This window comes from Mustela erminea, chromosome 7 (assembly GCF_009829155.1).
Source record: "Mustela erminea isolate mMusErm1 chromosome 7, mMusErm1.Pri, whole genome shotgun sequence".
NCBI classification, from domain to species: Eukaryota; Metazoa; Chordata; class Mammalia; order Carnivora; family Mustelidae; genus Mustela; species Mustela erminea.
In genome coordinates this window covers 74,585,247-74,603,371 of record NC_045620.1, presented here as the reverse complement: position 1 = coordinate 74,603,371, position 18,125 = coordinate 74,585,247, and the positions used below count along the sequence as shown (strand labels likewise).

The 18,125-nt window shown below is 41.5% G+C and overlaps 1 protein-coding gene and 1 pseudogene across 5 annotated transcripts in view; both read right to left on the bottom strand.

The window, feature by feature from the left end:
* SPTBN1 (spectrin beta, non-erythrocytic 1) overlaps positions 1 to 18,125 on the bottom strand; it is a 196,850-nt gene that overhangs the window by 125,341 nt on the left and 53,384 nt on the right. For 3 of the 5 annotated variants that reach the window (XM_032352123.1, XM_032352125.1, XM_032352126.1), the window contains exon 2: positions 16,915 to 17,109. In XM_032352123.1, the coding sequence (XP_032208014.1) occupies positions 16,915 to 17,062 (148 nt within the window). In that variant the 5' untranslated portion in view covers positions 17,063 to 17,109. Of the gene's footprint in view, positions 1 to 16,914; positions 17,110 to 18,125 lie in introns of those variants that run through there. The other 2 variants (XM_032352124.1, XM_032352129.1) reach the window with 1 other exon arrangement.
* LOC116596593 lies at positions 2,176 to 2,281 on the bottom strand (annotated as a pseudogene).

Genomic DNA, 18,125 nt, shown 5'->3' with positions numbered 1-18,125 from the left:
TTTAACATAATGAGGTAACAAATTAAATTCCATTTCAAAATACAAATTCTCCTGAACTACATGTTGGAAACCACTGGCCAAAAGGATAAAAGCTGAACTCCTCAGCATGGCCTTCAAGGCCCTCCTTGTCTGTGCATTGAGTTTTACTCAAGCTCCTTCAGCACTTCCGCACGTGGTTCCCTGACAGGGAACCCTGACAGGGCACGTGCCATGCCATTCATGGCATCATTTGCTCAGCCTAAAACTCCCTCCCACCCACTGATGCTGCCTCTCCTGTGAGAAGTGAGAATCTTCTCTGCTGACCACAGACTCGTGTTCATTTCATCACCTATCTCTGTATTTCTAATATTAATCTCAGTACCTAGTAGGAGCTCAATAAAATTTCACTTAGTCATTCACTAATAAATGAATAAAACAAAAAATCAAATACCACCTTACTCATTTAATAATCACAATTCACACAGCTTAAAAACAGGGAGGCAGCTTTGATGTCCTTTTAATGCACCTGCTAACACAGGATTTCCTGTTAAAAACTCTTAATTAGTAGATCAATAGTAGCATTTTTAAAAAAATGTAAGAGAATAGAAAACATCATAGCATCTCATGTATTCAAGTTCAGCATTATGTTGTGTAACCTAAATGTGGGTAAATACATAAGTGCACCCATATACATTAATTTTTGTGTGTACTGATCACCATGTAAAATATAATTCCTGCTGATAGTATGCTCAAATTTCTTTCTGTCAAAATCTTAAGTCAGTTATAGACTGGATCAACATGATCAGTCTGAGTCTTCTGTTCAGTTTAAAAAACAAAGAAACGTCATCCTCTCTGATAAAATTCAGTTCAGACAATAATGCTGTTAGTTGTACCAATTAAAATGGCTCCCTGAATGTGAGGGGGAGCTGGAAAAAAAAAAAGATCTTCGTGTGGGCACACCTGAAGATTACACCTGATTAAATGCACAAAGGCATCTACACAAGCACACCTGTTAATTCAGTGCTGTGGGGTTTGGGTTTCAAATTAGTATCAAGTATATCCTCAGCCTTGCCTCCTCTCCATCCTGTATTTCTCAAGGCAGTCTTGAATACCTCTACATTATTTACAAGCACCCCTTCTAACACTGGCCTTCCCTCAAATGCTTGGAGACAACTCCATGGATCATGTGTGTAGGGGCTCAGGGAAGAAGCTGTGAGAACACACTAATCCTCTGTAGAGGGACCAGTTTCAGGTATAAAGTTTTGTGTTTTCATCATAGGGACGTATGACAGGCTAACTGATTTGGTCTGCAAACTCATTTCTCCAAGATCAGCTCCGGGACTGTCAACCCATGGAACTGTCAAATCCGTCTCAAAAAAGGTAAAAATCGACCAAGGGCCAAGTGGGCTAAATGACACACTGCCAGTTCCGCAGAAACGGGCTGGAGAGCTTTGTTGTTGTCAACCTAAGAAGGAAAGGTTTAAATTAAACACTGGTTAAAAAAACAACGGCAAGAGCATTCTAGTCCATGGGTAGCCTAGTCTGAGGAATGAGTGGCCTTTGGCCGTCATAGTGAAATAAAATTATTCTAGGAACCATAAACTACAGTTACAACGTTCCATTCCCTGTCATGCTTGGCCATCGTATTCACCAAATTCCCTATGTCCTGAAAGTCACAATACATTATTCCAGGAGGACAACTGTGGCCAGCATTTACAAATATGTAAAGAACCATTAAAGCATCAAACTCCAACTGCTGACATCCACTCGAGGCTAAATGATGCACGGGAAAACAGGCAAACTGTCAGCCAACCTAGGAGTGAGTGCCTCTTTCGAGATGCCCCACCAAGCACCTTCAGCATCCGGAAACATGGAAGGTAAAGAGACAGCTTTTGAAAGAGATTCAGAAACCCTGTAATGGCCTGGGAAAGGACTGGACAAGTATATCTTTAGCTGTAGTTCTACTGAGCAAAAAAGTGTAAAACCCTAAGGGCAGACACTTGGAACACAAAAAGGAAGCAGGGGCCAGATCAAGAGCATCATGTGAAAGAGATCTGATCCTCTGTGTAATGGTTTGTACCAGCTTAAAAATAATGCCTGAAACTTCCAAAGCCATCTCTGTAAGTTAATATTGTAGTAGAGGAAAGAGATCCTGCAAGAATGAAAATCTAAGACCAATACTCTGTGGTGAGAGAAAGACTAAACTCCAGATTCTCCCATCCAAGTACTAACCAGGCCCGACCCTGCTTAGCTTCCGAGATCAGACGAGATCGGGCGCGTTCAGGGTGGTATGGCCGTAGACTAAACTCCAGATTCTAATTATCAACTTTCCCTGTTTCTGCTTATTACTAAGGGGATAAAAAAAGTGTTTCAATATTATGCACAGAAAGTATCTCAAAAGATATGCATCCAATTTTTAAAAGGAATTATCTCTTACATTTTAATGTAAAATTCTTAAACACAGGAACTAACTCTTTGATGGGTATCACAGAAATTAGGGGCAAATTTTCCCCAGATGAAGCAGAAACTTGGTAGCTCTGACCATGTATGGGCTCTTCAATCTGACAAGTAAAAGCACCAAACTGCACTTTGATATCTATGAGGCACTGTAGGAAATGTTGACAGAAGTATTATTCAGTCACAATCTCAAGGGGTTTACTGATCAGCTAGAGAGAGAATATGGATACACCCACCTTGAGCACACACGTGAAACTAATGTAACTCAGGGGATAGGATACAGAAATACAACAGCCAAAGAAGTTTCTTGAAAAGGTCCGTGTGAACCTCACAGGAGATAGCTTCAAGGAGGAGCCGGGGCTCAGGCTGGAGACAGTGGAGAGGCTTGGTTTCCTGAAGGCTTACAGGGAGCTCCAACAGGTAACGGGGAACATAGGGAGGGCTGGGGACTGGCAAACAGCCCAGCATCTCTCTGATGCTGTTAAGATACCTATGGACACAATCATGCGACTAGTAAAGCAATTTCACATACGTGCTCAAGAAATCTAAGGAGTCTGCAGAAATTTAAACCTGTATGGCAAAATTTTTCTCAGCCTCACCCAATTAACATGTGTCCATCGCCCAATTATGTCACTACCTTAAGGTTCTGAAAATTCACAGGTTTGCAGGAAACTTAAGCTCCGCAAATTCCCTTGAAGATTACACCAATGAGAATGTGGAAATGGGACATGTTTTTCTTTTTTTTTTTTTTTAAGATTTTACTTATTTATTTGGGAAAGACAGTGAGAGAGAGAACATGAGAAAGGGGAGGTGCAGAGGGAGAGAGAGAAGACGACTCCCGCTGAGAAAGGAGCCTGGGATCATGACCTGGGCTGAAGCCAGATGCTTAACTGACTGAGTCACCCTGGTGCCTTGGGACTTTTCAACCAGAGAATTAAGACGCTAAGATTTAGGTTTTGGGGAAACATCACAAAACTTTTATGTAATCCTGTCACATCCGTTGCTTATTTTATACACACAATCTACTTCCCCAAAATAGATTAAGTGTGGATAAGGAGCAAGCTAATATGGTGCTTACATTGTTGTAATGCTAAAAAATCTGGAATGATGCTCTGTTACTGGGCACCTGTCATACTCTAAGAGTGCTACTGATCTTTGAGGCCTCAAGAGGACAGAAAGGGACAGACTGTTTCCAAGTAACAAAATTGTCAAATTCACAAGTTGACAAGTTAGGTGCAAATGAAGCATCTTATTAGAGGCATATTCAAAAGACTGAAATGCTAATGTTCATTTCTTTTTGTGAACTTTATTGCTTCAAGGACCTTAAAGGAAGCTGTATATTATTGGTTACTTTTCTTCTAAAAAAAGACTTCATTTATTTATTTAGAGTGAGACAGAACAGACAAGAGGTGAGGGAGGCAGAGGCAGAGGGAAAAGCAGGCTCCCCACTAACTAGTGAACTAGTGAAAAGCAGGGAGCCCAACACAGGACTCAATCCCAGGAACCTGGGATCAGGACTTGAGCAGAAGGCAGAGTTAACCAACCGAGTCACCCAGGTGCCCCTGCCTTTTTTTTTTTTTTTAAAGAAAGCAAGCAAACAATAGCAAATGTCACCTTATCATTTTGTAACAGTTTTATTTCTGAATCAAGAACATCAATCTATCTGAAAATGTGCGATGAGCATTTTTGTTACTTATTGTCACTTGCCCAGCTTCTATCTCCTTTTTCAGAAACAGGTCCTTGACTGCGGAAAGTGCTGCCATGCTCGACATCCCTCCACACCCTGCACCACAGTTCACTGGTTCAGGAGTAGCCCCCTGACCAAAGCCTAGTAAACTATAGCCTCCCTATCAACACCCCCCTCCCCCGCCCACCACCACCATGTTTCCAACTGGAACTAGAAGAATGAGGAGAGTGGTGGGTAGCAATGTCCAGGGGCAGATAGCAATCATCTGTTTCAGTCAGTTGGAAGACCACCTCCAAGGGGAGAGACAGCATCCAAAAACAAGAGACTGAGGGATGGAAACCTTAATTTTTGTGGTCCGGGGCCTGTCTATACTTTGCCTTTCCCTCGGATTGGCTGTTTTAACTCTTCCCTTGATTATGCAGAATGCCCCTGTATCTTTCCCCAAAAGTCCCAATATAAAGTACATTCTTCTACCATGCCACAATTCTGCATTAGAAATGCCAACCAAAGCCTCTAACTGCCGGCCAAGTGCCCTTTAAGTTGTGGATGGATAGGGCTGGGACGTTTTGTACATAGGGCTTCCTGCTCTTCACCAGTATTGTGGATACAGCTGCGGCTTTTCTTCTTCTTCTTCTTCTTTTTAAAGAGAGGGAGGGAGGAAGAGAGAAAAGGAGCTGGGAGGGAAGAAGCAGAAGCAGAAGAAGCAGAGGGAGGGGAAGGAGGAGAGAGAAAATCCCAAGCAGGCTCCATGGCCAGCACAGAGCCCAACAAGGGGCTCAATCCCATGACCCTGGGATCAAGACCTGGGCCAGAATCAAGTCGACACTCAACTGACTGAGCCACCCAGGTACCCTGTGGATAACTCTTCTTAAAGTAATCATTTGTAGGGGCCCCTGGCTGGCTCAGCCTGTAGAGTATGTGACTCTAGATCTCAGGGTCCTGAGTGAGTCCCACGCTGGGTGTGGAACCTACTTAAAATGTAAATAAATAATTGTGTGGGGCACCTGGGTGGCTCAGTGGGTTAAAGCCTCTGCCTTTGGTTGGGGTCATGATCCCAGGGTCCTGGAATCAAGCCCCACATCAGGCTCTCTGCTCAGCAGGGAGCCTGCTTCCCTTCCTCTCTGTGTCTGTGTCTCTGTCTACTTGTGATCTCTGTCTGTCAAATATATAAATAAAATCACAGATAAATAAATAAATAAATAAATGTGTGTACGTATGTAATCATTTCTAAGTATCCAGTTGGTCTCAGCCTGATATAAAAAGATTTTTTGGGCCAATCAGAGCCCCATCTCTGTATTCAACCTCAAAGAGATGTGAACTAGTGAAAACCAGGATACTTAGCAAGTCATGGGGCAATGAGGTCAAAAGAGAAAAGACTGGCAAGAGGAGACTGGAACTACAGTACCCCAAAGCCACGTGAGAGCTGAGTTAGGAGGGGACAGATACTCTTTCTATGCACAGGGCTCCAGTGAGCCAGGACCACAGCCCATGTGAAAGATGAAGATGCCTCCAGCCCCTCAGAAGCCATGGTCCCTGATGGATTTCCAGGTCTCATCAGCCTGAAATTTTGCGTTAGTCCTACCCCCACTCCTCCCTTACTCCGCTAAAGACATAGCCTTTTTTATTCAGATAATTCAAGTAAATTTCTGGTCCTGACAACCAGAAGAACTAACCAAAAATAACTTTGAATGCAGGCTTCTTTACAGAGAAGCCAAAGAGCAGACACAGACCAAATGCTTGATACCTTGCTACCCAGAGCCCTCCCAATGGATTACTACTTAATGCGATCGTGTCAAAACTGACAAATATACAGTTCAATAACTGAAACCATCTCCTTTAATCAACTTGGTGTCAAAAATCAAAATGTAATTTAAGAAACTATCTATCATCTAGGCATCACTCTCTCTATAAATCAGAAAAACTGAACACTATCACTGAAGATGTGTTTATGTAAATAAGACCTTAGCTCTCTGAACTGCATTAATGTAAAACCTACTTTTTGACACTATCAGTTTTTTCTTATCATGTGACATGTTTTAAAGTGTAGAAGACTTTACAAATGTCCTGTTACGCAAACTGTATTTTCTATCTTCCTATAATGGTACCTGTTTGTAGGTCTCCTTTAGTAGAAACTGGCGAAGGAGTTAAACTATGTAAGTGAATTTAATAAAGGTACAAATCATGACCACATGAGATCTCAAACAACGAAATGCAAAACTTCCTAAGTCCACAGTACCTTCAGATACCTACAATGGATCTGCTGTTTCCAGGAACTGCCAGATAAAAGAGTATTATGATGTTGGAAGCTTTCATAGCATTTTCCTGTTCTTTATCACTGATCTGCCACAATTACTTACGGAAGAGAGCAGAGGGAGAAACGAGGTACTGATGCATGCTATAACATCGAAGGACCTTGAAAATGTTTTAAGTAAAAGAAACCCAGTCACAAAAGGCCACATATAGCCTGATTCCCTCTATATAAAATGCCCAGAATAGGTAAATCCATAGTCAGAAAGTAGAGTAGTGGTTGCGAGGAGCTAGAGAGCATGAGAAAATGGGAAATGACTGCTAATGTGTACAGGATTTCTTTCTGGGGTGATAACAATGTTCTGGAATCAGTGCTGATTACTACATAGCTCTGTGAGTATACTAACAACCCTTACTAAAGTGTGTACTTGACAGAGGCAAATTTTATGATATGTAAATTGTATCTCAATAAAGCTGATATTTAAGGGGGTGCCTGGGTGGCTCAGAGGGTTAAGCCTTTGCCTTCAGCGCAGGTTATGATCTCAGGGTCCTGGGATCGAGCCCCACATCGGGCTCTCTGCTCAGTGAGAGCCTGCTTCCTCCTCTCTCTCTCTGTCTGCCTCTCTGCCTACTTGTGATCTCTGTCTGTCAAATAAATAAATAAAATCTTTAAAAAAAAAAAAAAAGCTGATATTTAAGAATAAGACAGATGGGGATGGGCATATTGGCAGAGAGAGCCAGGAAAAGCTGAAGAGAAGAGAAAAATCTTAAGTTTTTCCTCTTGCTTACCCAGGCAGTCCCCAATAAGAGAAGACAGATTATATTTCCTAATAAGTTCACTGACAAATTAATCATAAAATGTATGGCGGGGGGCGCCTGGGTGGCTCCGTGGGTTAAGTAAGCCTCTGCCTTCGGCTCAGGTCATGATCTCACGGTCCTAGGATCCAGCCCCACATTAGGCTCTCTTGCTCAGCGGGGAGCCTGCTTCTCCCTCTCTCTCTCTGCCTGCCTCTACCTACTTGTGATCTCACTCACTCTGTCACATAAATTTTTTTTTTAGTAAATGTGTAAAGGTTTTCTCATAGAAATGGTGATTGATTGAATTCCTTAAAGGTAAGAGGCTGATGTAAGTATTTTGGTAGGGTGGGAAAAGGAGTTAAGGCAAAGGCTAAGTGTGAAATAAGAGAGGATTAAGGGAGTGAGGCTCAAGGGAAGAAGTCCTGCCAGGTGGCTGAGAAGTAAGAATGAGGCTCTAGATGACAGGCAGGAGTGTGGGCTGGGTTAGGAAGAGAGAATGGTGGTGTGGTTAAGCAGTGTGGTGAAGGAGAGCAGTGTGGTGAAGGAGAGGAGAGCAGTGTGGTGAAGCAGTGTGGTGAAGCAGGCCGTGCTCCCCACAAGGATCATCTACCTCAGGCACTAAGGGATGTCACCATTGCTAAGGTGAGAATACAATGTCAAGGGTGTAAGGAACAGCAGCAGGAACCCAAACTGATATTCAGAGTGGGGAGGGGTTGTCTCCAGCAGTCAGAGGAAATGGAGGGAAAGAAAACCTGACAGAACTGTACTTGAACAAGAAACGATTCCTGCATTCGGAAACTACTGAAACCGTATGTACACAGAAAATAAATTGAGGGTGCAACCTGGAAGTACATGGAATGACCTAAGCAGACTTTCTCCTCAATAGTTTCCATGAGCCTCTTAGGTATGAAATGCCCTTTCAGGCTCAGATTTCACAAATAATGGGTGGCGTATTTACTGTGCACTAGGGACCATGCCTCTCTCTCAAATAATCCCAAATAATGCAAAATTTAGGGAAATAGCTTCAATACAGGATGAGGAAAATAATGGATAGCTGTTAAAGCCCTATTAATCCTGACTATAAAAACCCACTGCCTCAGGTGAGAAGTCTTTCCCTTGGGCCATAGAAGGGTTCCATTGAACACGGCAGGTGGGTGAGCAAGTAAGAAAAGCTCTCAGTTAATTTTAAAGGAATGAGTCCAAGCTTGAGAAGCCAAAAGCAGACTTTGTATTTTAATGAGAGGGGTCCTCAGGGATCTGCAGCCTGGCCTCTTTGGTTTTGTGGTGGTGGAAACAAAGCAGCCTTGCCTGGGTTCAGGCCCCCATCCCTTCCCAAGTTCCAATGATCTCCACAGGACTCCATCCACCCTCTTCAAATGACTGCCATTCTTCCTCTTGTGATCACCCCTTGCCTCTAGATTCCTAGAGCACTAACTGCCTCTACCACCTTCCTGGCACAGGCATACATGTTTAGTTAATATTTCACATAAATAGGTTTTATCTTACCAATTGGACAATTTTAGACCATGTTTTATAGACTTTTGTATACCCAATAGCATGCTGGCTTTGTACTCTCACTAGAACATCAAATATTTTTTACAGATATATGTATATATTATACTTTATGCATAAATATTATTCATATTATATATTCTTATTCATATGTATATTATATATGCATATGTTTTTATCTACATATATATTTGTTATTCATTTTGGCAGGGTCAGCGGATTATGAATTAACAGTCTAATCCTGGAAGGTTTCTAAGTAAAACCATCAAATTACAGGAGACCATAAAAAATAAAAAGCCATTATCTAAACCACCTTATTAAAAACTCATGATTATAGGGGTGCCTGGGTGGCTCAGTGGGTTAAGCCTCTGCCTTCAGATCAGGTCACAGTCCCAGGGTCCTGGGATCGAGCCCCACATTGGGCTCTCTGCTCAGCAGGGAGCCTGCTTCCCCCTCCCTCTCTGCCTGCCTCTGCCTACTTGTGATCTCTCTACCAAATAAATAAGTAAAATCTTTAAAAATATATAAAAAACAAAAACTCATGATTGTAGGTAGAAAAGACATTAAGATATCTCTGGAAAAAGGTAAACTTAAAAATCTTTTAAGGCTGGGGCTCCTGGGTGGCTCAATGGGTTAAGCCTCTGCCTTCGGCTCGGGTCATGATCCCAGGGTCCTGGGATCGAGCCCCGAATCGGGCTCTCTGCTCGGCAGGGAGCCTGCTTCCCCCCCACCCCACCTGCCTCTCTGCCTACTTGTGATCTTTCTCTATGTCAAATAAATAAATAAAATCTTTAAAAAAAAATCTTTTAAGGCTTTAAAAGTAGGTTTTCCTCCATCCAAATGCAGGAATTAAGTGAACAATTTAAGTACATAACTTTAACAATAGCTTGAAATTTGCAGAGAGAAAAGTGATGGCAAGTTCTGCTCCAATTCTCAATGTACAGATTCTAACTCTCTTCCTCCTGAGGAAACCCTGTGCCTGAATCTTTTTTATCTATCACTGCAGGATTTTCTTTAGGATATACTTTTCAAGTTTCCCTAGTAATTTTAATGCACACTCTAATTTAGGCCCAGAGAAATATTCTGCCCTCCTGGAGATTAAAAATGAGAAGGCCCCAACAGTGATAGGGGTTGGGGCGGTGGGGATTCAATCACTGGTTGGGACCAAGAGGATCCACCCACACAGGGATCCACCCACACAGCGGCTGGAATGAGGCCTGGGATTAGAGGAAGAATGTGCCCCTCTTGCCAAGAGACAGCCCTATACTCTGGGCAGAAAATGAAGGCTTCTTAGGTGTCAAGATATCTAAACGTAAACTGTGACCTACTTACTGGGAGAAGGGGCAGACTACTATTTTAAAGAGATAAAAAGCTGATTTTCACTTTGGGGGTTAATACTCAGAGGTAAGAAGATACGAATACTAAGTGAGAACACTATGGCCATGTCCCAGGAAAGCATTTCTTCAAACTGTATCATATACATTAAAAAATGTGGACTACTGAGCTCCCTCTTACATTAGTGAATCTCAACTTACGGGGGCCCTTGAATTATGCATTTTTAAACAAGTGTGCTAGTCAGTCTTCCGCATCCAAAAACAGTGCTTGAGAGCAGTGCCAAAATTTCAGCTGAAAGAGCAGAGTACAAATGTGCTCAGGATCTGTTGCAACCTTGTATCCACTTAAAAGAGCACAAAAAGGACTAGTATTCATTTTTATACTAATAATTTAACTGATGCATTATTCCTGATCAGAATTTAAATTCACATTTAGCCACATGGCCAAATATCTGCTGTTTTATAAATATACCCTAGATCAAATACTTGATGGTATTTTAAAGCTCACATTTGTTTGGCAGGATCTATAAGGTTTTAGCCAATAAAATAGTGTCTGTGTGAAGGCACTCACTGGCCACACAAGACTACTGACAGTAAGAAATGTGGGTAGTAAGATACATACCAGAATTCGAAGACTTAGGAAAAAAATCTTAAGTATGTAACTTCTTATACTTGATTGCACATTGATATGATAAAATTTTGGATGAACTGATTAACTGGAATATCTTACTTAGAAAGTTAAAAATCATACATGGCTAGTATTACATTTCTTTCAGGCAACCCAGCTCTAAATATTTAAAGCATATCAGTAGTTTAGCTGATTAAATGCTCCACCAAAATTCTTGGTCATATAAATTACTATGTTTAAAGGGAGTATATAGCAACTAATAACTTATATACTTTACGGATGTAATGTAAAGGATACAATTAAGTGCATTCAGCTCATTTTTCTATGGCTATCAGCTGTCCTTGACTCCCCACTAACCATGTAAACTCAAGGTCAATTTATTTTGCTAAGTCCATAGCTTAGCAGAAAGACTCTTAGGCATAATTTTAGCTCATAAATGTTGATGAGTGACATCTCCCAAAGGCATTTCATTTTTAATGTCCTTTTTTTTTTTTTTTTTTTACTTTTTTATACATGGGCTTTTTCCTACCATTTTTCTATGTCATTATTTTGGGGGGGGAAATTTAAGCTTATGAATGTGATATTAGATGTTAAGATGTTTTTATGCTTTGTTTTCCTCATTACAAAATATTTCAGATTTTATTTCAGGAAAAAATTCAGGTAAGTAAAAAGGAAAATCACGTAGAAATAAAAACTATTTTGGTGTATATCCTCCCAATTTTTAAAATTCACTGTTCATGAGTTTTGATACAAAGATTAATTCTAATCTTTTTTTTTCTTTTTTTTTTTTGAGAGAAAGTGTATTTGCTGGGGGTAGGGGGAGCAGAGAAGAACAGAGGGAACAGGAGAGAAAAACTCTTAAGCAGACTCCACACACACCACAGAGCTCCACGGGAACTGGGGGCTCAAGCTCATGACCCTGAGATCATGACCTGCACCAAATTTCAAGAATAAGATGTCAACTGACTGAGCCACCCAGGCACCCCAACTTCATCAATATTTTCAAGCAAAATGTTGTACTTTTTAAAGGATTTGTGTTGACTGTACAAAATATAACCTCCAACCATAAACACTTATCACTTAGAAAAAGAAAACATTTACCTTTTACATTTCTTTAAAAGATTAGGTTTTACGTTTTTATTTCAAATAAAATGCTGCTTTACAAAAAGCCCCGCTTATTTTGAATCCCTTTCTTCACCAGCACATGTTCCACAGTGCAGGGGCATGTGGTCAGAGGTCAGGAATGTGGGTATGCCATCATGGGATGTGGGAAATCATTTACAGAATGCATAAAAGTCACTTCACAGCACTCTGCCCTAAGGCTCAATCGGCATGGCATCTCTCTGCTACACAACATGATATATCAAGGCTTTTCTCATCTTCCTTCTAAATTACAAATGGGAGCACAGAGTTTAGGCAGAAGTATAAATCTCCCCAGTCTCATATATATAAAATCTGTGAACATGGGGCAACAGTCCATCTTAGTTCTAATTACTTTCTAAAACATTCCTAAGTCTTGGCCTTTTGCAAGCTAATGCCTTGACAGACCCCCACTCTTCACCCAACTTGTGTGAGGGCAAACTTTCAGATGAAGCTTTTCTCTACTGTGGGAAAAAGCTGCTGCTTCTGTCCCCACCAGGAGATTCCCTAGACAGATGATGAAGATAGCAAAGTTCACTTCCCTGTGACTCCACTCATGTTTTCTTCTGATGTTTTGGGTACTAAAGACCGGGAGGGCTGGTGATGAGTGACTGAGATGTGAATCAGACTAATTTTCAAGCAAAAAAGTCTAACGAGACTAGAAAGATTCAAAGCTCCCTAGGCAATGGAACCCCAGACTCTTTCATCTTTGTGATGATAAACTGGCACTTGACAAGGGACTGCAGGCCTGATTCTTATGTTTTTAAAACATGGATGTGTTCCACACTGTACTAGAGAAGCCATCTCCCCTATGAAATCTCTTATACCAAATGGGTGTCCCAGAATGCAATTCCCTTCACTGCCTGGAGTGAGCTGCAGATCCCCCAGCTTAAGGGATCTGTCCCCCAAGACTGCCTCCACTTCCACAAGTCCCAGGCCACCCACCATACTTCTGACTGATCAGCTCTAAGTTCATGGGTTCCCATGAACAACCCCCTTAGGTTCAAAAATATACTAGGACAACTCACAGAACTCAGGAAAATACTTATGTCTGCTGAAACAGCCAAATGGAAGAGGTTTATAGGCAAGGTGTGTGGAGGGGCACAGAACTTTCAAGGACTCTCAGGACCCACCACCCTTCCAACACACTAATATATTCCCCAGCCCAAGAGCTCTTCAAATCCTCCAAACCCAAGTCATTTAGGGGTTTTTAGGGAAGTTTCAATACCTAGACATGATTGATTAAATCAACCATAGAGATTAAACTTAATCTCTAGGCCCCCCTCTTTTCCAGAAGGTGGGCTCAAAGTTCCCACCTTCTCATTATTTGGTCATTTCAGTGACTAGTACCATCCTAATAGAGCTAAAGGTCTCACCCTCAGTCACCCCACCACCACCCCCAACAAATCCAGGTGTGAGGAAGATGGCTTTTCATGAATAACAAAAGATGCTCAGCAAATTCCAAGGGTTTTAGGAGTTCCTCAGCCAGGACTGAGGACAAAAACAGTATTTATTACAACACAAAGCTAAAAGCAAGAAGAGGATAAAGGAAAGTAAAACTCAAATTAAGAACAGTTTTTACAACTCACAGGAAGAACATATACCTATATATAATGTACATTACCTGTATATAAAACATATATACATAGCAGCCTAGTAACAGAAAATATCTGTAAACTGGGTGAGAATTAATTTGTAGCCAGTAGTTTACCTCACCTTATTTCCTCAGAGATACAAATATTTAAAGCCACTTAGTAAAGGACACAATCCAAGGTGGTGTTTACACTGTCAGTACAAAATGTACCGTAAAAAGATGAATTCCTGCAGTAATGTCTTTTATGTATCACCCCAGGCTTCAAGACTGTAGTCTAAAGAAGACTCAACATGTAGAGCACTTGAGAGGGAGGGGAAACTTGCTATATACATTTCCACCACGCTAGCCAAGATTTCCCACTTTAGAACATGCATTTGTAAGCATTCCCTCATGCTGAATCTATCATTATACTACTTCCCTCTAAGAGACAGGAAGATATTTCTCTTTTCTCAGAATGAGGTGCCAGCCTTCCACACCACTCCCACATTAAAGTGTGCCTTTAACGTAACTCTGTTGAGTTTGATACTTCAATTCTTACTAGACTTGAGCTGGGTCTAGATGGATGAATGGTCTCAGACACCCAGGGAAATAGGCCAGTCAACCACCAAGACTCCACACCAGTCTTGAAATGTGATTCCCCAGAGCAGCCACATCAGCATCACCGGGGACCCTGTTAGAAATGTTTATCACTGGGACGCCTGGGTAGCTCAGTTGGTTAAGCAGCTGCCTTCAGCTCAGGTCATGATCCCAGCGTCCGGGGATGGAGTCCCACATCGGGCTCCTTGCTCGGCAGGGAGCCTGCTTCTTCCTCCGCCTCTGCCTGCCATTCTGTCTGCCTGTGCTCGCTCGCGCTCTCTCTCTCTCTCTCTCTCTCTGACAAATAAATCAATAAATAAAACAAAGGGGAAATGTTTATCACCAAGTTTTGTCCTAGACTTACTGAATCAGAAACTGCGGGTGGGCCCAGCAATTACAAGATGACCAGGCAATTATGATGCATGCTCACATTCTAGAAGCCCAGTTCCAGACACTGCTCTCTCTCTCTCTCTTTTTTAATTCTGTTGCTCTTATTTTCAGCATATAAGATTCTTAGAAAGCTCAGAGACTTTTCTGTCCCACAGAATAGGGAGTTAGGTAACAAGATTATTTCCTCCAATAAACAGATGGTTTTCCTGGTATCTACTGGATGCACTGAAAGCAATTCTTTTTCTAGACATCATTTAACCTAGAGGCAACACATTTTCAGTAACTTTCATGGTTACTCATGGCTTCTTCTGGACCACAGGATTTTTCCTGAGCCTTTTATCATCTTTTTTTTTCTTAAGCCTGTTTCAGTTACCCAATATCAATATTCTATACGAGTGAGCTTTGAATCGTTTTATATTTTACTGAATATAGAAAAATAGGAGAGTGTATATACTTTGGAGCCAGTGTGCCTTAGCCACTTATGAGCAGTGTAACCCTGGGCAAGTTACTTAATCTCTCTATGCCTCAGTTTCCTCATCTATACTCTACAGATATATATGGTCATATATGGTTGTTATGGGAGTAACTGTTAATACAATACATTTAGAACGCCGCCTGCACACGGGAAGCACCATCTTAAATGCTTACTATTACTATTATAACTACCGTAGTTCAGAGACCTAGATAACAGAGAAGGCCACCCTAGGAAGTGTTAGGACAACTGATCAATACTAAGGACGTTGGGGATCTCCCCTGGAACTGCAGGAAAAATCAGATACTAAGAGCAAGGAACAATTCTACAATTGCAGGTACAATTTTCCTTAAAAGGGAGGTAATACATAGTAGCCTAGAATCAGAAAGTAAATGACTCATGATCAAAGGTAATTGGCCACCAATATCATACTGATCTAAAAACTTAAATGAAGATTCAAGAAAAAGAGGTAAGAGATCAAAGTACAAATCAATCCACTGGCACAAGCCAGGATCAAGGTTTCCATAAGGTTCCATGTTAATGAATAAGCTAGAAAATCTTCCAATTCTAGAACAACTACCTGGTTAATCATTCGTTTATGCCCTCAGATCAGGCTAGCTCGAGAAAGATCCTTAAATCACCACCACTCAAGAGACACATTATCCTAAGGCAACTGGAGAATTTTCCTATAGCATCTAGTTGGCTGCATCCCCCATATCCACTTCTGTCTTCCTCCTTCCTATAATATTCCAAATTTTCTAGCCAAACTGTTCAGATGGGCTGACCCCTCCTCACCTCACCCCACAACCCCCTCACTACTCCAGAAGTGTGTCCGGATTAGCTGATGTCAGTCAGCATATCCTCTTCTCTGACTCCACCTGGACAGAGATTCTGAGGGAGACCTCTGACCCAAGTCAGGATCAGTCAGGCCAGTGAGACTGCTCCTAGGACCATGGTAGAAATACTGGGGCAGCAGAAGTGTTCTTTTCTCTTGGATATCCTTACAGGCAGATCTGGGACCTGGAACAGTCATCTTGGAGCTACAAGGCCAAAAATATAGAGAAAGAAACTGGGCCCTGATCACACCATTTAAGCCCAGGAGTAAGTCTTGCTTTAAAGGCCAAATTTGTCTTCAATGTGATCAATATATTCTCTTTATAATTTAAACCACTTTGGGTTAGGTTTCCTATTGCTTATAGTCAAGAAAACTCTGAACGACACATGTATCATAATCAGATGACACCATAAAGGTAACAAGAGAAGTCAGCTATATGAACAATTAACAGTAAACTTACCTGTCTGACATGGCTACAATTTATGGGTAATAATCAAAGAAATTAAGAAAAAAATCCATTAACCCACTTTTTTCATTTGGAAAGCATTTGATTTGAAATCTCAAAGTACAGATGCAAGACCTTAAATGACTCTGCTTTGATCTCTAGTTTACATATATTCAGCATTGCTGAGTTTTCATCTTGATGGAACCGCTTCTGGATTTTCAGGGCAATTTCAGGGTAAGACACTTCCCACCTCAACTATGGCGAGGGTGAAAGTATGTTCTAAGTATTCAACAGCAAAAAGGGAGTGAGAGATCACAAAGGGAGGATGTGTTTCTGCTAATTTTAATGAATCAATAGCAAATGTACCCATTGTAGCATTAAACATGCCCTTTACCAGATAAAGCTATTGCTTTTTTACATCTAAAACCCTTGCATGGGATACCAACTACCCTTTGTCACTCAAAGTAAGTATTCTACTACTGTAACAAGTCAAGTCAACTAATATAATAAAGCACACGGGCTAATTTGTGTATTTTTCTGTATATAGCCCAGTAAGCTGCATTATTTTGAAATGTAAGAGGAGTCAAAAATTCTTACAAACCTAGGGCAGCTCAAAAAAAAATCATTCAATCATTTTGGCCTTAGGATGGACAACTCTCCAAATATGGACCTGGATATCTTATGCAATGGGCAGCTTGCTCTCCTGGGACATATATAAGCAGAGGTGAGCTGACCTTCTTGTAGCGGAGACAGGGCGGGTGATTTTAAAGGGAGCTATAAGGGCCCCTGGGCCTCTGTAACAGGACATGATGGGACTTACCTGCCAAAGCCTTGATGCGGGACCGCTCAAAGAGCCTCGCAGAGCTGTTCTCATTGTCCCAGTCATCCACGTCCCAGCGGTTGTTGACATCGCTGTACTGCTGTTGGATCTCAATGTTGTCATAGTCTGTGGCTACTGTGGTCGTCATCTTGAACTCTCTCAGCTGCTCCTCCACATCAGCTCCTTCTTAGAGTTCTGTGAGAAAGAGAAAGAAAACCTGATTTAGATGTCTAAAGCGTGCTTCGTCCCCATGAAGCCCACTGGGTTAGAGGTGAGTAGAAGCCCAAACAATTCCTACAAGTCAAGAACAGATTTCTGGGGTCAATTGAAGATGATTTGGAACCTCAGCACTGCCTCATAACACGTGTGTGACCTTGGCCAATGTACTTAACATCTCTGAGCCTCAGTTTCCCCAACCATTAAAAAGGAAAGAATCTCCATGTTGTTGAGAGGACTGAATGAAATGATGGACACCCAATCCACAGTGGGTTTCCCGCCCCCTTTTTAAAGTTTAAGCTCTGCAATATTTTTTTTTAAGAATTTATTTATTTGACACAGAGAGAGAGAGATCACAAGTAGGCAGAGAGGCAGGCAGAGGGGGAGGGGGAAGCAGGTTCCCTGCTGAGCAGAGAGCCCAATGTGGGGCTTGATCCCAGGACCCTGGGACTGTGACCTGATCTGAAGGCAGAGGCTTAACCCACTGAGTCACTCGGGCACCCCATAAGCTTTGCAATTTTAAAGTTCTATTGGAACTAGATGAATATCTACTTGGGACTTCTGAATGAACTCATTTATTTCTACTCTGTACTATAATCTTTAAGCTTCTCCTGGAAATTCATAAAATGTTATATAAGAGAAGAGATCGTTTGACCTAAATATCTCATTCCTACTATAAAACAGATGCCTAAGATCAAGTGAGATAGTAAATGTAAGTCACTAACAACTGTTTCAGTGTACAGCAGAGGCTTATTAAGGAATGACTACAATTATTTATATTGCTGTTATTTACAAATTCTCTGACCAATACCCAGTTCTCAGGGACCTACCCAGGTAGTATTCCACAGGAACAAATGAGAAACAAAAACCTGGCCCTCAACTTTTGGTCCACTGCTATCTTCACCTCATCAAAATGCCCTCAGAGAATTATGAGAATACCTTTAGCTGCTTCTCTCTTCAATACAGCTATGATGCATCCACTGAACCAGAATGCA